We start from the raw sequence: 19,306 nt of genomic DNA on the forward strand, positions 1-19,306 counted from the left end.
CTGTGTTAGGAGCACTAATCTACTGCACTTTCCTCCCATCCTCACTTGCACAACTGCTCACCCTGACCCAGCCACCCACCAGTCTCCTGAGCAATCCCTTCCGGCCTTTCTTCCCTGCAGCCTCACGTGTGGTTTGCTCACCTGAATTATCCCCAAGGCTCTGCCCACTCAGCTTTTAAGACCTCTTGGGGGAAAAAACCACCCTCTGAATATTCTGGCTGAAACGACCTGATCATTTGTACAGAAAATCTCTGTCCCAACTTCCATTTCCTTGTCTGTCTCCTCCATCGACAGGGAGCTCCTCAGAACTTCTGTACTGGGGAAGTACTTAGTACACCAGCACACTATGCAATCAGCAACAGCTGGTCACGAAAGGAGTAGTTTTCAAATCAGATTGAAATAACTGGCACGCTTTTTCCTAGAACTCTGGCTGCAAATCAGCTCAGTTCTCTCCTGCCCAAAAGCAACTGGATTCTGGTTGGTTCACCCACCATACAGAGCCTAACAGTCACCAAAAGCTCTATTTTACAAGTTGGATTTTCAACAAAACACCATTAGTCATCCTCAGACATTAAGGAATCACTATTGAATGAAAGGTGTTTAAACTACCTCTGCCACTGTCATGATACAGAAGAGCTGACTCGACAAGAACTTTCAGCAAGATCCCAGCTTTCCTATTAAATACCATTGTATTGGGAACCAGTGTGGCCAAGAGAATAGAACAACTGGGACCCAGAAGGGCTGAGCTCTCATCCAAGTTCTGTTGCTATCCTGCTTAGAGACTCTCACCCAAGTCACTTCATGTGTGTCTCTCTCTGTGCAGTGTATAGTACAACAGGGCCCCCAGGCACCACTGTAATACAAATACACCTATCTCCTTCTAGAGTTGGCACTAATGAGACCTACATATCAGGAAACAATCTCCACCCCCAGATGCATTTTCAAAGGGGACCTTGCTCATGAATATTCTTTGCAATGCACTGAACAGAGATGTAGGAAGGAGGCACTTAACAGAAAGCATCTAGTTCAACTGGATTTGGGCACCTAATTCCTGCAGGTGTCATGGAAAACCCACAATGATTTTCCAGTAGCATTTCCCACTGTGCTTTAGAGTAGTATTGGTAGGTGGACAGCAGCAGGGTCAGAAGCCAGAGTCCCACTGTGCTAGGCACTGTACACACAGATCACAAAGAGTCTCAAGCTCCTTGTTTTTTCAAACCCCTCTTGCTCAAACCTGACAAAACACACTTTAGAAATGGTTCACGAGGAAGAGCAGTGAAGTTGTGTTTGTGACATAAGAGACGGGCCACTCATAAATCCCCTGGAATAACAAAAGGCTTCTGGACTGTGTATTCTGTATATAGGTCAAATTCCACAGAGCCAGGCCTATTCTGTATCCATCCAAGTCAGTGTATTTGTCGGTGCGAATGCACAAAAAGCCCAAAAGGAATCGGCAAAAGACATATGCATATGCCTATAAGGCCAGACTTGCTTCATGTATTTGCCTATGCCCCTATTTTACACATGCAGACAAATACATGTGGATCTGCTTGCAGGAAATCAGTTTTAATTGTGAAAATTACCTTCAGCAATTCTGAATATAAATAACATCAAGTGCTGCTGTTTTGCATACTGAATGATTCAATGGGCTATCTCAAATGTAATGGTTAGTCACAGAGGGATATAGATAGTTTAAAACAGTAGCATACTATGGGGGCAGGGAGAAATAAAAAAAAATTGTTCCAACGTTTTATACTACACGAGAAAGTTCTATTGGTTTTGGGAAGTTTTCATGTACTCTTCAGAGCATGAACTACCTCTTATTGCACGTCTGTGTGGTGTCGAGTGCAATAGAGCCCTGATTTAAGCTGGTACAGGTCCATGCCATGATAATAAAGTTTCTTTTCTAAAAACTAAATGAGACAGGTGTTGTGGCTGCTTAACTTTACTTGGGGAAGAGGCAGAAGGGTGGTAGTTTTCAGATTGTATAGTACCTGCGTAATGAAGAAATATCTGTAGACATACATGGATGCTAATATAAGGCCCAGGAGCAAAACAATGAGGCCCGTCATCAGGTAGCATAAACCGCTCAGAGACAACCTCCTGGTTTGTACTGGGGATGATGGCTCCTCCTGTGTTAAAACAAAAAAGAACAAAAGTTCGTCAGATGACGTACAAGGAGATCAGATGAGCAAGAACATGTTGTTTGAAACACAGCTAATAAATGCAGAACAGGATCTTTCATGATCTCTCACATGGGTATCCTGGGAGTCTCACATCACAGTATCACTCCAGTAACAATACAAACCCATTCCGTACCTTTTCTTATATAAAAGATTATGCTCTGCAAACTGGCCAGATTCCAAAGATACACCACTTATTTATCTGTGTCAAGGATCAACAAAGAAACAGGAACATAACTGTGAATGAGAGGAGAGCCTGGCAGGTCAGGGGCTAAACAATGTCTGGTTGCTCAGTTAGGCCCACCCTGTTTTGCCTGCAGCCAGTGCCAGGCATGGAGGGAGGATGAAAGAAGGGAAGCTAGCCCAATTCAACACTGACCAGCAAGAAGGCAGGAGCTGACTCTGCCATCTGCAGGACCTGAGCCAGAGCTCTCCAATGGGTTGGCCACAGGCTCCAAACCCTCCCACAGGTGCCAAGGAGGAGAACCCTAGAGAACCCCCGCAAGGGAGAGGGAAACTGAACTCTTGGGGCCACGCCCCAAACTAAAGGTATAGACAACAGTAAGTGGGCTGAAGCCCTACGCCCGGGGTTCCTGGATAACGTGGGAACCTAACCACAAGGCCACCCCATTGCTAGGGGTACCCAGTTACAATAAGAGAACTAGAAATTACAGAATCAAGAACCTGATAAATGAAAGTGCTTTCCTCCCACTTCAGTGCACAAGTCCCTTTGAAACATGAAAATCAACAGAAGAGCTGAATTTTTCAGGGACAGTCCTTGGACTACATAAAACAGAGACCAGGGATACACTTGCTTTAAAGAGTTGCCCAGTGACCAGGGTAAAATGATTTTATCAACCATCTGTGCTCAAAACATTACCCTAGCTCCAAAGAATCATATTGCAACACACCTTTAATGCATTGTCAAGGTACAGGGGATTTAGACCAAGAGACAAAGAAGCATGAAAGGGAAATCAACTTGTGTGTCCCTGTCAGGGAATTAGTTTCTCTCTCACAGGGATCAGAAGAAACTTTCCCCAGGTACAAGTTGTTGTATACTTGCCCACATCAGGGAATTCAGCAACTTCCCTGAAGCAGGGGGCACTGGTCACTGCCGGACAGAGGATACTTGACCTGATCTCATATGACTACCCCAAAAATAAATCTCTAGAACACTGAGCCTGGAGAAGAGGGTATTTAGGATCCTGATACCAGGAGATAAAAGTCGGCAGGCAGGTTTAGGAATGCCAGATTTCCAAAAGGACTGTATAGCTGAAATGTAGCTTAACAAGCAGATCACACAGAATGGAACAGCATGAGCAGTATTTGCAGAAGGAAAGAACGGAATCTCTCAGCAGAACTAACCGATCCCAAGCGCTTAAAGGACAGACTGTGGCTGGCCTGAACAACATTACAACTTGGAGGGTAATACTTAAGTTTTTGACGTCTTGAACCTAGATAAATAATGATGCTTCATGCTCCAGGGCTGTTGCGAAGCTGAATGATGAAAATCCTACTGCCAAGGACATGCCAGCATCTTATAGGCACTTGTGCTGTTTATAATCTCATGTTAACTTCAAGATTCACTACAAACCCAAAGGGCAAAGCTAAGATACACCAAACAGTAGTTAGGGGGATATAAGATACGCATAGGAACTACTGGTTCTTTCATATGGTGGTGTGGCACAACAATTACAATTTCATCTGAAATCGACTGAGCTAGATAGCTACCTCAGAAATAGCAGAATTTACTGCAGAGTTGACCAACATATCCATTGCATATCAAATAAAGGAATCTTCTGCATGGCAAGACACACAGGTGCTTAATATTTTAAATCTCAGAAAGCAGATTGGGCCAAACAAATCACAGTAAGAGCTGTCCAAGGTCCTTTCTTCCCCATCACAGAAACAGAGTTGTGACTTGGGGCCCACCCCCAGACCTACTGAACTGCAATAGGATAACCACGAGCCTTGAGACCATATTGATTTCCCCAAAGGCGAAAGTGTTTTTTCTGGGCAAAACCATTTCGAGCCTGGACAGTAGTTCTCTATCTTAGGGGAAGTCAACGGGGCAGATCCGCTGACTCACTCTGTTCTCTTTGTTCTACTCAGGCAGGCTGTGTCATCTAGCTGGAGATTCTCTTGGTGTAGCAGAGGCCAAAGGCAGTGGAGAGTGTTGCCAGATTCTATACCATCTTCCCCACAGCCTCCAATGCAGACAGGTACATCAGGAAGAAAAGGAGGACTGAAATTTCTTAGAGCAGTCTAGAAGCTGCACTAACTTGTTCCCAGTACAATGGCTGGCCAGAGAATAAGGGAACTGTCACCAGCTCCAACAATTCCATCTCTACCATGCCAGCCAGGCAAAGAATCTGACCCTGCACTGGTAACTTCCTTTTTACACAACTTCACTGTATGATTCAGCCATGTCAGCTGGGAATTAAAGATACTCACTTTTCTTGTGAGGGCTTCAGAACTGCAATCCCCAAGCACCTCCAGCAGAAGCTAACCTACATTCCTCCCCCGCCTCCCCCTGCACAACACATACAACTTACAATACACTGTCAACTCCCAATACTGCAGGACAAGTGCTTAATAAATTCTTCAGTGCTTCATCAACATTTTCTTCAACTTTAAGCTCTCCCCTAATGCAGAACAAGCGCTTCAAAGCAGTGACCACGCAAAACCAAAATACCACATTTGTGAAGGAAGTTAAATGATCTGTATCAGTAATGCCGAGGTGGGAAAAACATGCTACAGGGCATGTGACTTAAAGCAACAAAAAGCACAGACTTTGCTGATTGTTAGCAATCACAGCAATGAAGAAGAAAAACCAGGGTGCGTTAAAAAGGGCTATCGTGCTACTAAATCTTGAGTAACTACAGGCAGGGGAAGCGTCATGGGTTAGGTCTCGTTTTCAAACAGGCAGTCCCATACATAAGCCTTCTTGCAGGTGACCTGACTTTTGCTTAAAAAAGGCAAATACTCCCGTATTTCCCTTCTTCCCCCATCATCAATACTGCTAGCTCCTTCTGCTGGCCAAACTTCTGCTTGCCAGCAGCCTCCCCAGCAGCGCCAAGTGTGTTGGCGAGCGGGGGAAAGGGGAATTTCAGTGGCTGAAAATGGGTGGAGGGGGCTGGTGATTGGGTAAAACTGAGTGCACAGGGCCAGACACTCCCCCTGGCTCCTGCGCCTTCATCCCCTGCCCCGGTCCCAGCCAGCACTGGGCTGCTTGCTGTGGGAGCTGGTGGGTATTGGCAGGAGAGGGATGGTTACGTGTTGTATCCGCTGCCCATCCATCAGCCTTTACATGCTCTCCCTCCCACACAGTCACTGTCCTCTCCCGGCTTCGTCCCTTCACTTCCCCAGCCCTGCTGCTCCTCCATAGGCCACTGCCATGGTGGGATGTGTCCCGCTCCCAGTGCTGTGTGGAGAACCAGGGCCTGGCTGACTCACTGAGCTCACCAAACGGCCTGTTTGACGGGCTCCTCCCGCCTGTTTACACTCCAACTCTTCAAGCTCCTCACCAGCCCCGCGGGCAGGAGCTTCGCATCTTCTTCACACACTGTCCCAACCCTAGGTCTAAGCAGGCAGATAGAGACTCCAGCTGCACAGCATTTCTTTTTATCAGAGGCTCAGCCAACTTCATGTTAATGTGAAGGTTTGTACTGAACAGCGGTGATGGTCACTGAATAAAAGCAATTTAATCAGTTGTCCCATATTCAGCACAGGTAAATATGATCGTCTGACTGCTTATGAGTGAATTACAGAATCACAGTAAGGAGTCTGGTGGCAATTTAAAGGCTAAACAATTTTATTATGGCATAAGCTTTCATAGCCTTATTGGACTCCTTGTTTTTGCTGAAACAGACTAACATGGCTACCTCTCAAACCTATAGAATCATAGAAGATCTGGCTAGGAAGAGATCTCAGCAGGTCCAAAGCCAACCAAATCATCCAACTAGGGCTTTGTCAAGCCTTGGCTTAAAAACCAGTAAGGATGGGGTTACTTCAAACAAGTGCCAGGTTCCTGTAATAGAAAATGCATCCAGTTTTCTCAGCAAGTTGCTTCACGCAGATGCTATCTCTGACTGGAGAGGATGTGAGCCAAGGGTGTTACTATTTTGACAGGATTCAGAAATAGTAAAGCACTTAAAAGTCACATAAAAGATGTTTTACCTGAAAAACAATTGAACTAGGCCAATTCCCCTCACACAGTGCAGTGAGAGCAAACTTTCTCTGTGAGAGAACGGTAGACCAGGCTGTTCTCTCTAGCACAAGGACATACCACCAGATGGAATTTTGATCTCTGCAAAGAAACCCTGTGGTAAGATAAAAATGCTTGGAATTTTACAGGGGGGAAAAAAAACTTGCTTGAGTCTGGAGAAGTGAAGAGGCCATACAAGAGTAAAGCCAGACAATGACTGAAGAAAGTAAGGGCATGTAATGAAAGAAACTGACTCACCAGCAGTCATGCTCTTGTGGAACAAGGTTTCACCAGCAAAATTAAAGATCCTGCCTTTCAGGTAATGGAGAACTATTAATCATGATAAAAGATCAATTGCTCCATCAGTCATCTCAGCTTGTATCTACTTATCTCAGCCCAGCAGATTAAAAACCTGCAAGGTGAAAAGTAGCATCTGTCAGCATGAATAAACTGGCCTTATTTGCTTTTAAACTATAATTTGCCTGAGCCACTCAAATGCAAGATGCAGTCACTTATGAGACAAAAAGAACGGAAGGTCTTGGAAAACTGGGGTACCACCTGCTTTAAACACATCGTTACACTTCAGAAAAAGCATCCACGCCTGCAATCAGGCTGTCACACTGCTAGAGTCACAAGGACACTTCCTGTATTACAGATAAAATTGTGCATTAGATGCTGAATGAAGACAGTTTTTTTTAAACAGCTTCTTGTATGTTAACGAAGAAAGCCTGACTATTTTAGAATTAGACACAGGAAAACCACTTCTCAAAGGGGACCAGTAGGCCATAGGGCAGCCCAGTACACACACACACACACGCGCACACACTCTCTCTCTCTCCCCACCCTTCCCTTTTCCAGGTCTAGTTACGCACCTTTCATAGTACTAGCAATAGGGACCAGGTGTAATAATAAAATATAAAAAGATTTTCCAGAAAGAAAACCACTCTCTTGAAGGACCAGTATTATAACCTGACAAGGTTAAAAATGCCTCAATATTTGGTGTGCAAACTTCTGTTCACTAGGAACTATCTTGCTACCTCATGCAGGACATCACGCCACACGGGACTCAGTAGCTCAAGCCCAAGCACAGTCTGAGGAGAAAAAATGTGACCAAGAGAAGGGTCTTGAGGGAGAAACCTTCAGAAGATGCCAAGCTCAAGAGAAATCTGAGACTGGGAGTCGGCTTAATGGGAATGCAAGTCACAGGAAGGGGATAAGTGTTGGACAGTAACCCAGAGTCTGCGCTAGGAGGGCTCTAACCACTGACAGTAAATCACATGAGAAGCATCTAGCATGACATTACTCTCTTTGTCCCCATCGTCCCTGGGATGTTGCTACATGCTGATAATGCTAATTTAACATTGTAACACAAAGCACTGAATGTAGTAATACAATGAAGGTCACTGTCCCGAGCAAGCCATGCATTTAATTCCTGTCAAAGAAAATTCAAAACACAGCAGAGCCCAGTACATCCTTGCAGGGAAAAGAACCAGCTGATCGAGGACAGGTCTGCATTCTGGATTTAGCAGGGAGCTCACACTGCTCCCTGTGTGGAGCAAAGAGGCGGGCAAGCACACTAGCCCATGCAAAGAGAGGGAACCATCCATTACTAAATAAGGAAGCTTGTGCATCTCGGCTTTTACCCACGCACTCTCATGATCACTCAGCACAGCACAGGGGCACAAGCAAGCTAAGCCAATGGGTCAGAATAACCAGCCTCACTGACTTTGGTTAGATCTGCAGGCATGTGTGTGCTGAAGGTAAGTCCCTGGCAGCAGGCAGGGCAGTGAAATGTACAAGAACTCCTGTTTTCTGATCAAACAGGCTCCTTGGTATGGCTCAGTGCTCTGCCTCCTCACACCAGCAGCCAAGTGGCATGTGTGTCCAGAATGGCAGATACCCGAAGCATCTCCAATTTACTGCCAGCTCCATAAACATGAAGTCACATTACAGGCTGATTTGCAGAATGTGCTTAAAATTAAGACAGGTACAAAAAATCCTGTTTCTTTGTTTGGGAGGTGGCTTTTACGTTTTAAGCAAAGAGACAGCAAGCGTAAGAGAGAAAAGATCAAGACCCACAGAGCCTTGTTTAAATATTTAGGAACACAAAGAGGTAGCACCCATTGGCCAAACAGGCCAGGGCTTGGTTGCATGAGGCATCGGACAAACTGAACAAGGAGTGATAAACACAAGGTCTAAAGAATATAAAAATGGAGAAACAATCAAGTAGGGCTGGTGCGAGGCTTTGTAGGGTCAGATATAACATACAGGGTCTCAAGCAGACTTCCATAAATCTCAGCACACATGTGGGATGGGAGGGGTAGACAGCCAAATAGGCTGGGCTTGCAGCCATTGGAAGAGCGGAGTCAGGATGCTTCCTATTACTGAACAAAAGGACACAGAGAATCATCTGGAGAGGGAGGCTTCCAGAACGGGGAAGAGAAGGATCTTTATGGAATGCCTTAAGATGACATATCACCAGACTATTTGAGAGATGGAAGTCCTGGGTACAAGCTAGGATGGAGCTCTGACAAAGTAAGGCTCCCCTAAAACCATGGTGATTTATTGCAGGTTCAAGTTCACCATGTATCTGGCCCAATAAATAAATACTTAGCTTCACTGATTTTTAGAATCAGCTCTTTGGAAGGAGGGACTTCCCCTCGCATGTCTGTACAACACCTAACATACAGCCCTGCTCCATGACTGGGCCTGCTAGCCACTACACCACCACCCCCAACAGGCAAAAGAATGCTAATATACACCTGCCACATGCACATACCCAGTGTAAACACCTGTGTGCTTGGAAGTTTGGAATGCTGGTTGCAGCACTTTTGTTTTGTTTTGTGTTTGTTTGTTTGAGCGCTGTGTAAAGGAGTTCTACCATAAGGACTGCTTGTTCTCTAATGCATCTGACCGATGTAATAGCTACCATGTATGTGACCTTATCAACAGGTGGAAAAGGGCTCCAATGGCAAGGCTTTTCAGGGTGTGAGGTAAGTTCATGGTGATGTAAACTGATGGACTTGTGAGTGTATGCTCTGTATGCCTGTGAGGAGCGCACAGTCAACCTGTGGAACTCCTTGCCGGAGGAGGCTGTGAAGGCCAGGACTCCATTAGGGTTTAAAAAGGAGCTCGATAAATTTTTGCAGGTTAGGTCCATAAATGGCTATTAGCCAGGGGTAAAGTATGGTGCCCTAGCCTTCAGTACAAGGGCAGGAGATGGATGGCAGGAGATAAATCACTTGATCGTTGTCTTCTGTTCTCCTTCTCTGGGGCACCTGGCATTGGCCACCGTCGGCAGACGGGATACTGGGCTGGATGGACCTTTGGTCTGACCCAGTATGGCCATTCTTATGTTCTTATGCCCTCTGGCAAAATGTTTACATGAGAGAAAATAATACAGAGGATGAGAAGAATTTAAATAATGAATGTTCTGTAAAAGATGCCCCTGGAAGAACCTCTGCTAAGGTAGTTTTGGAACAAAACAGAACTCAGAAAGAATGTCACTGTAGATATAATAAGCAGTGGTGGTGGAAGCCCCAAATCTCATTGACTGGGGTGGTCAGCTCATGTTTTGGGGGGCGGGGCAAGTGCCGAGGGCCCAGTTGACATGATCCCTTCATGGGGAATCAGCCCCCTCAGCCCATGTTGCCCATCCAGCCCCAGAAAATGTCTGCCGCTGGGGGAGCCAGCCCCCCCCCACCAGTGCTTGGTAAGCTCCCACAAACAGAATCCTTCACCCTGTACAGGCCAGGACATGCTACTGTCCACAAGCATGGTCCACACTGCATGTGGTGTGGTGGGGAGAGGGCTAGCCACGTAGTATAAGTTGCGTGGTCTACCCTGCCATCTGCATGGCGCCTGTGGAGGAGGGGAGGCTGCTCTCTGGAGATGTGAATTGCAGAAAAGAAGTTTCTAAGCTGCTGCTGCTACATGTCCTGCAAGATCCCCGCAGCCCAGTCGAATGATGTGGGGGAAAACCATGTGGGCTGGTGGAGTGTGGGTGCCTGAAGTCGTTGTCATCCCAGACTGCAATAAACCCACCACCCCTGCCACTGGAAAACAAAGGCCAGTCAAAGGAATTTGCACAATCTGTAATGTCCACTACCCAATCTGTCGTGCCGCATTTTATTGATGAAAGTGAGTGGGATGATATGATAGATGCAGGTATATCGGATGATGATATGGAAGAACTGGAGAACAGAAATGCAGAGTTGCTGGCTGCCCTGGATGCATCACTTGCGGTGGAGCGCCATTTCTGGAGATGTGAAATCAGCACACACTGGTGGGACCACATCGTTTTAGAAGCATGGAACGACCAGCAGTGGCTGCAGAACTTCAGCATGTGCAAGGTCACTTTCATGGAACTTTGTGACTTGCTGTCCCCAACCCAGAAGGGCACCAATGAGGTAATAATACCTGCTTTAACAGTACACAAGTGAGTGGCCATTGCTCTTTGGACGTTTGCAATGCCTAACAGCTACCAGTCAGTGAGAAATCAACTTGGGGTGAGCAGATCTACTGTTGGGGCCATGGCGATGCAGGTTGCAAATGCCATCTATGATCACCTGATTAAGAAGACTGTGACTCTGGGAAATCTGCAGCGCATAGTGGACAACTTTGCTACCATGTGGTTTCCTAACTGCAGTGGGACAATAGATGGGACTCACATCCCCATCCTCGCCCCAGACTACCTGGCCTCTGAGTACAAAAACTGAAAGGGGTATTTAGTAATGGTGTTGCAGGCTGTGGTACATCACGAAGATCATTTCACAAACATCTGCGTGGGATGGCCAGGAAACTTCACTACCATGTATGTGACCTTATCAACAGGTGGAAAAGGGCTCCAATGGCAAGGCTTTTCAGGGTGTGAGGTAAGTTCATGGTGATGTAAACTGATGGACTTGTGAGTGTATGCTCTGTATGCCTGTGAGGAGGCATTTCATGGTTAGGTGAACAAAGATGGGGGAGCTGTCCACTGGTTAGTGGAAGGTTGCAATGGCCAGAAGGTGGTCTTTAAGTGAGCCGATGGCTAGTCCAGATTCTTTTAGATCTGGTGTGTAATCTAGTATCGTAGGTAGGGGCATCCTGACAGTCACGTTTTGTTGGCACACCATAGGAAGAATCATTTCCACTTCTGGAGGTAGGCATTTCCGGCTTTGGATCAACAGCTAATTAGTACTATACATTTTGCTCCAAGCAGGCTTCTCCTCCATGTTGGAACCCTGGAGGAGCCATAGTGAGCTGGAGCCTCCCTGGGTTTGGGTGCAGCATGTCACCTTTGTGATGCAAGAGGAGACCTGGTTGTAGGGGTAGCAGGTGAGGAAGGTAAGGAAACTAGGCCTCATCAGGACAACATCATATGCATGGTCCAGGCATACCTTATTTATGATGCATGAGAGCAGAGGTATGGGTGGGAATGCATAAAAGGAGTGATGTGCTCCGTGTGATGAGGAAGGCACCTCCCAGTGACCATAGTGCTAGACCTGCAGGTAACCCTAATTTGTGGAATAAGCTGTGCCATCCTCAAGGTGGTATCCCCCACCCCTGTTGTTTGGAGAAAGGGTGACCGAGGATGTCTGCCGTTGCGTTTTGGCAACCTGGTAGGTAGGATGCTGGGAGGCTTATGTTGTGGTGGGTACACTGATTCCACAGGTGGAGAGCTATGCACAAGTAGTGAGATCAGGCTCCTCCTTGCTGGCTGACACAAAACACGCATGATACCTGGTAAGTAAAAATATGTATGGTCTTGTTTTGTATTAGTGTGAGGAAGAGGTGGCAAGCACTGTGCACCACCTGGAGTTCCAGGCAGCTAATAAGTGGGCAGAATTCTGCTAGGGACCATTTGTCCTGACTGGTGTGGCTGTCCAGATGAGCACCCCAGCCTGTGAGAGATGTGACTGTGGTGATAACGAGTGATGGAGGGAGGCAAGTACCTTTGGTGGAAACCTGACTCATCTGTCCAGGTTGTGACTGGCACATGTATATACACTGTGGTGACCCAACTCTGGCAGCAAAGCATATTTTGTATTGTGTATTTTACTATGTAAGTCGTAGCTGCCATGTGGGCTAGGATTTGGAGACAAGTCCTTACCATGGCTTGAGGGATGTGGAAGACTGGATACAAGCCTGCCCAGCATAGTGAATTGGTTTTGAAACAATATTGCTCTGGCTTGTGTGCAATCAAGGAGCACTCCTACGAACTCCAGAGTTCGTGTGGGTTCTAAAATTGATTTGAAGACCTAGTGGTTGAAAGGGAGTATAGAGTCACATACACCATGTTTTGTGGTGAGCGGTACCCTTGATTGGGCAATTGTCTAAGTAAGGGAATATTGCCCATCATTGAAGATGTGTGCTACTACCACAAGCATCTTGGAGAAGAGTTGTAGGGTATTAGATTGATCAAATGAAGCACTCAGCGTTGTTATTGTTTGGAACCTGCTGAGAATCTGAGGGAACATCCATGGGCAAGGTGAAGTGTGGTACGGAAATATGCATCTTGAAAATAGAGGGCTGAAAAAACAGTCTCCCCCACTCAGCGTTGAGATAATTGTAACATGACAGAGATCTTCAACCTGTGGTTGTGTACAAATTTGTTGAGTTTTCTTATACGGGAAAATAAGACAACCATGCCATTGGCTGGGACAACGTATATTCTGTCAGAGCATTGGTTGGTGGGTACAGCAGATGTGGGTGTTTGCCAGACAGTTCCTGTGGGCTCCATGATCACTTCATCAATGGGAAGGGCAATTTTGGTGGTGGCAGTGGGCTGAAGAATTTGCAGAAGCTTTTTTTCCTTGCGCTTCCTGCAGTGCAATGTTTTGGCTGACAGCAACTCTCTAATAGTTCCTGGAACTGTTTGAGGCCATTAGTGGGTGTAGGTGTCAGTAGTCTGACTCCTTCATCTGGTGAGAAGGAGGAATTCTAGGCTGGGGAAGATGTCCTTGCTGTTAGTGGGACCATGATGCTCCTCATCCTGCATCTCATCATCTAGGATGTCAGGTGCCATGTGGGTCAGAGGGGAGCAACCACCATCATGCTGGGCTGGGTGGAAGACGTAACAGTGTCGCTAATTTGCCCAGTAATTCCATGGCACCCACTGGATAGGGTAAGGTAGTGGTGGTGAAGACCATGGGCTCCCATACCATGGTCGCATGGGGCCCAGTGTGAAAGATCTTAGGGTCGGTGGACTCCCATGGAGATCGTCTTTGTGTCAAAGGAGAAACCGCTGTGTTATCTGCCCACTTCCACATCACTGTGTGTGGAGGAAGGAGGAAGAGACAAAGGAGGCTGATCATCATATCCACGGTACCAACAAGAACAATTAAAAAAAAACCCAGGGAATTTGGAGTACATTTTTTCTGTCTACTTGTCTTTTAGGTAGAAGTCAACAGTGATGGAGAGTTCTGTCTGCCTATGATGACAATGGACAAGGAACTAAAGGGTCTCTACCATTCATGGATTATGTGAGTGCTAAAAGTACCACAAGACAGCTACTGCGAGATGATACTGTGCCCTGCCAGCAAAATCTCCAATTATCAGCACAAGGATGCTCCAATACCTGAAGGGGAGCACCCACAGGGACATCACTTTAAGAAGAATGCTTCCCACCCACTGGTGTAAGGCCAGCATCATTCCAGACCATTGCCTTGATACTGTGAGACTGGCAATGTGACTGTGCATTCAGTATTACTGCTTTCCGGATTTAACACCATTACAGAATTCAGGGAAGCACCCAGGAGTTCTCACCACTGGAACTCAAAGCAAATGCCTCTGTGGGGGAAGGTAACAGCTAGCAGTGGAAACCTCATCCAAAGTTCAATGTCAGAAGTGCAGCAGATTACACACAGGAACTTCAGGAAGAAAAGCTAGTGGGGTACACATAAGGAATGGGCTGATGAATTAATGAGGGGATGGGTAAATATTTTAAAAAGGCAAATTAAAGAAGGCTAAAATCTATAGTAGGCAAAATTTCTTCTGAACCACTTTAACAATTTCCCACACTATGAAAAGGTTTCCTATTAGATTAGAATAAGTGCTCCTGCTTCATGTTGCCAGATTTGGTTTAAACAGGTAGGTTTAAGACAGCGTCTTGAATACTACCTGGGGTGTGAATCAGAGGTGTTATAGCACAGGAATATTAAGAAGCAGGGGTCTGCAACCTGTGGATCTTCAAGGACTTTGTTGTGGCACCTGACACTATAATTGCAAAGTTTAAAAAAATAAATAAATAACCCTCCCCCCACCCTCTTGAGTATTTTCAATACACCGTGAACATCTAAAAGCACAACAATGAACAGCTCATATCTAAATAGCTAAGAATGTGTGATCACCAAACGTCGGGTAACTCCCCCTTAATGGCTACGTCTACACGTGCACCCAACTTCGAAATAGGCTATTTCGATGAATAACGTCTACACGTCCTCCAGGGCTGGCAACGTCGATGTTCAACTTCGACGTTGCTCAGCCCAACATCGAAATAGGCACAGTGAGGGAACGTCTACACGCCAAAGTAGCACACATCGAAATAAGGGAGCCAGGCACAGCTGCAGACAGGGTCACGGGGCGGACTCAACAGCAAGTCGCTCCCTTAAAGGGCCCCTCCCAGACACGCTTTCATTAAACAGTGCAAGATACACAGAGCCAACAACTAGTTGCAGACCCTGTATATGCAGCACGGACCCCCAGCTGCAGCAGCAGCAGCCAGAAGCCCTGGGCTAAGGGCTGCTGCCCACGGTGACCACAGAGCCCCGCAAGGGCTGGAGAGAGAGTATCTCTCAACCCCCCAGCTGATGGCTGCCATGGAGGACCCCGCTATTTCGATGTTGCGGGACGCGGATCGTCTACACGTCCCTACTTCGATGTTGAACGTCGAAGTAGGGCGCTATTCCCATCCCCTCATGGGGTTAGCGACTTCGACGTCTCGCCGCCTAACGTCGATTTCAACTTCGAAATAGCGCCCAACACGTGTAGACGTGACGGGCACTATTTCGAAGTTACTGCCGCTACTTCGAAGTAGCGTGCACATGTAGACGCAGCTAATACGTGCAGTACATTGTGGGATATGATACTGTATCTGTGTTTTGACCATGTTGCTAACGAACTTTTATTCACACGCACTGCAGCTCTTGAATTACTGAGTTTTTTTTTTACCAAATTTGAAAAAAATGGCTCTTCTTGCTATTTTGGTTGCCAAATCCTGCTAAGACGGGTCCATGAACATCACTATTGCCTGTCAGAAAACAGAGGATCAGGACATCTTATGGACAAGAAAGCCTTTTTAATGCTCTAATTTAGAAACAAAAATATCACCTCCCTGTTTCCAAGGCAACCAGCTTTCCTGTGCAAAGCAGTGTTTGTACAAGGCCTCCAAAGCAGCATTTCCACTGAGAACACAAAAAGTGACTTTTTGACTCAGAGGTCTAGGAGACAAAAACTGCTATAATCAATAGACTATCACATTTTAAGGCCAAGATGTCCAATTAATGAACCTTCTGAGATCTTTGAACAATATAACCCCCTATGACTAGAAACAAAATTTAACCACCTCTCTCTAGCCTTTTAGCAGCCAAGTGAATTAAAATATCAACTTGAACTGCTAATGAATTAAAACAACTTTGTTGTAGATGACAATGGTAGAATACATTTAATATACAGCTTAGTGTGTGTGAGCAGAGTTCTGTGATCACTTCATTCTCTCCAATCAGCAAAAGGGGATATTCTCCCAATCTGTTCTTTCTTCAAAAGCTCTGGGAACTCGGGGGCGGGGGGCGGGGGGCTGTTCCATTGCCTCCTTAGCAGAGGGCGAAGGAAATAAATGCACATTTTTGGCAGATGCACAATTGCTTTCAGCTTAAGTATTTCCAGCTCTCCTCGTGGTTTCCCTGGAGGAAAACCACGTAAGTCATTCTCAGCACTAACAAAGCCAGTTCTGGTAAGACCGTCAGGCTACATCTTAGCAGGCATCCTTCAGTCTAGACTATGGATCGCACCCTTCGTAATTCCATTTGGGATCATTATTTGCAGCGTCAACTGTGACTGTGAAGGCCCACATGAGAGTGACAGTCCTTGCTGCATCTGTAGCAAGGCTACATCTACGCTATGAGAAATTCAAATTTATGACATTTGAATTTGTATTGCAGGGTTTTACAAATTTGAACTTGAGTATCCTCACCTGCCCACAAAGTCCCCACAAATTCAAATTAGTGCTGCCACACTAAATCACCAAAGATCAACTACTGCAGCAGTGCATTGTGGGAACCTATCCCACAGTTCCCTCAGCCCCATAGCATTCTGGGTTTTTAAGCTGGTGCAGTACAGGAAAAAAATGCCCCGCAAGAGGTTGTGTGATGTCATCTTTCCATACTGCGTTGCCCTCAATCCCCTCCTGTGGAAAGCAAACAGCCATTTTTGCAGAAGGAAAGAAGGAAAAGTAGGGTATCCCAGGTGAAAGAAAACCAAATAGGCTGGCTTCAGAAAGTGAACAAACCATGTAAACTGGTCACTCAGCTGCTTTTTCCCCATTGAAAGAATGCCTTCCATTTGAACTAATGGGCAGTATTCCCTTTAGATTCGACTTTTGCCTAATCAGCCAACTAGCGTGCCAAGAAACTGTCATACCCATGTGCCACAATGCGTACGTGCTCTGGGATCACCCAGGTGACTGTGCCATGTCATCTGGTCTCTCAGGTACTTTGCCCCACCTTGGAACCACCCCAGGGCAGAACACTGAAGTAGCTGAAAATGAGACAATCAAGACTCTTTCAGGAAAAAGCGCTCTTCCTGATCTGGGAGAGGAAGAGGGCTGCCGGAAAAACTGCCGCGTGCCTCCGATTTCAGATCGAAAGAGTGCATTGTGTGTAGACGTGCCGTGGGTTCTTTCGGAAAAGGCCCATTTTTTTAAAAGAACGTGCTGGTGTAGACGTAGCCCAAGGGGAGTGGCAGCAGGAGGGGAAGGCGGCAAGTGAAAAATAACAACCCAAATGCAGCAGGAGGAGCAGGGCCTATTGACAACCTAACACTAAGCAAAGGCAGGCACCAGACTGGGCACTACCACCAACGGGGGCGGGGGAGAAGAGACCACCTTTGCAAACAGGGTTTCGCTGTCAAAGACTGCAGCAAGATAAGAGCCTTGTCAAACACAGCAAGAGGCACTGGCGGACCTCACGCTCTCCTGCTCTGTGCCCTACAATGACCCCACCTCCCTGCCCCCAACCCCAGCCCACAGGCACACTATGGGGTCCCCAGACTCACAATACAGGGAGCGAGCAGGTGCAGACAGGTGCTGTGAAACACCCCCAAACACACCACACCCCGGGCAGATCGGATAATGGGCATGGGTCCGCCACAGCTCAGAGCATGGGGGTCGCTAGCGGGGGCCTGCGTGTGCATGAGGGGGTCTGATAGCGGGGGCGCTCCCCGTGCATTCAGGGGGTCCCTACTGGTGGACACTCCCCGTGCATTGGGGGTCGCTGCTGGGGGGCTGCCCTGCCCGCGGAGCGCCCACCGCGGCTCCCCAGCCCGCGCACACAGCTGGGACGCCCCAGCTCACCCCGCACGGAGGCCGGAGGATTTCCGAATCGGCCCCATCGTCCGCCGCCGCCGCCTTCTCCGGCTTGAGCGCGGCCGCCGGCTGCAGGAAGCTGATCTTCCCCATGGCTCGGCCGGCTGCTGCGCGCCGGGCAGTCCGCTCCAGCCAGCGCAGGCGCCACGGGGCCCAGTTCCCGGCGGCTCAGCTCCGCGCGCCGGGCGCGGGACCGGCTTCCAGAGGCCAACAGCGCCCGGGTTCCAGCTGCCGCCGGCCGGGGAGGGCAGGGGCCGCGGCGCTGTCGCTCACTGCAGCACCGCCTGCGCCCCGCACCCGCGGCCAGGCCCGAGGCGCCGTCTGCGCGGCAGGAGCGGCGGCGGAGCACGTGCGCGGGCGGGTGCCAGCTGCTGCAGCGCCTTGGCCGGGGCACGTTCAGCCCGTCCCCCCCGTGCACGCGGGTGACTAAGAGCGGGGGCAGAACGTGGGGAAAGGGTCCCCCCCCACGGGTAGAGTCCCACTTGGCACCACTGAGTCCTGGTAGGCACAGCACAGGGCCAGCTGCGCTTCAGTGTGCCGCTACAAATGCAACGAGAAGGCCTGTGGCACCTTAGAGACTAAGAGCTATTTTGGAGCATACACTAGTCTCTACGGTGCCACAGGACTTCTTGCTTTCGCAGGTACAAACTAACTACCTCGCTGACATTTACAAAACTACAAATTCTTGCGCATGTTAACCATATTCAGGAACATCCATCACTAACTAGATCCTGGTCTCTTCCTAGGGTTTACTAATGCTTTGCTCCAAGAGTAATTTACTAACACTACTGCCAACAAGCCACCCTTTGGCACCTTAGGGACTTAACACATGTATTAGGTCATGAGCTTTCATATTAGGTGCCACAGGACTGCTTTCTTGGTTTTGACCTAATAATGTGTTAGTCTCTTAGGTGCCACAGGACTGCTTGCAAATTTGGGATCACAGAACACTAGAAGTGGAAGGGACCTTGAGAGGTCATCAAGCCCAGTCACCTGCCCTCCCAGCAGGACCAAGCACCATATAGACCAGTGGCTCCCAAACTTTTCAGCATCACACCCCTCTTTTGATTTCTGAGAAACCCTCATGACCCCCCACCATCATTCAACCCCCTTTTAACAAAAAATTCAATTTGTAATTTAAAATAAAGACAAACTTGATATAAAAATGGTATTTGAAATTAAAAATAAACTCAGATAGTTTCCTGGCCCCTTGCAGATACCCGGTACAGCCCCACCTGGCCAGCTGCCTGAGCCCCATGCCAGCCACCAGAGCAGAGTCTCCATCCTAAATATGGCTTGGCAAGAATTCAACGTTAGTATTTTAGCATATCAGATTGCTGTTTATTTTAATTT

At 47.5% G+C, this 19,306-nt stretch overlaps 1 protein-coding gene across 1 annotated transcript in view; it reads right to left on the reverse strand.

Moving 5' to 3' along the window:
• ITM2C (integral membrane protein 2C) overlaps positions 1-18,046 on the reverse strand; it is a 33,742-nt gene extending 15,696 nt beyond the window's left edge. The window contains exons 1-2 of the mRNA XM_075004301.1: positions 17,942-18,046; positions 1,995-2,132 (exon numbers count right to left, since the gene is read on the reverse strand). Coding sequence (XP_074860402.1) covers positions 1,995-2,132; positions 17,942-18,046 — 243 coding nt within the window. The remainder of the gene's footprint in view (positions 1-1,994; positions 2,133-17,941) is intronic.
• Between the last annotated feature and the right edge of the window lie 1,260 nt (positions 18,047-19,306).

Source organism: Carettochelys insculpta, chromosome 10, assembly GCF_033958435.1.
Source record: "Carettochelys insculpta isolate YL-2023 chromosome 10, ASM3395843v1, whole genome shotgun sequence".
Classification (NCBI taxonomy): Eukaryota; Metazoa; Chordata; order Testudines; family Carettochelyidae; genus Carettochelys; species Carettochelys insculpta.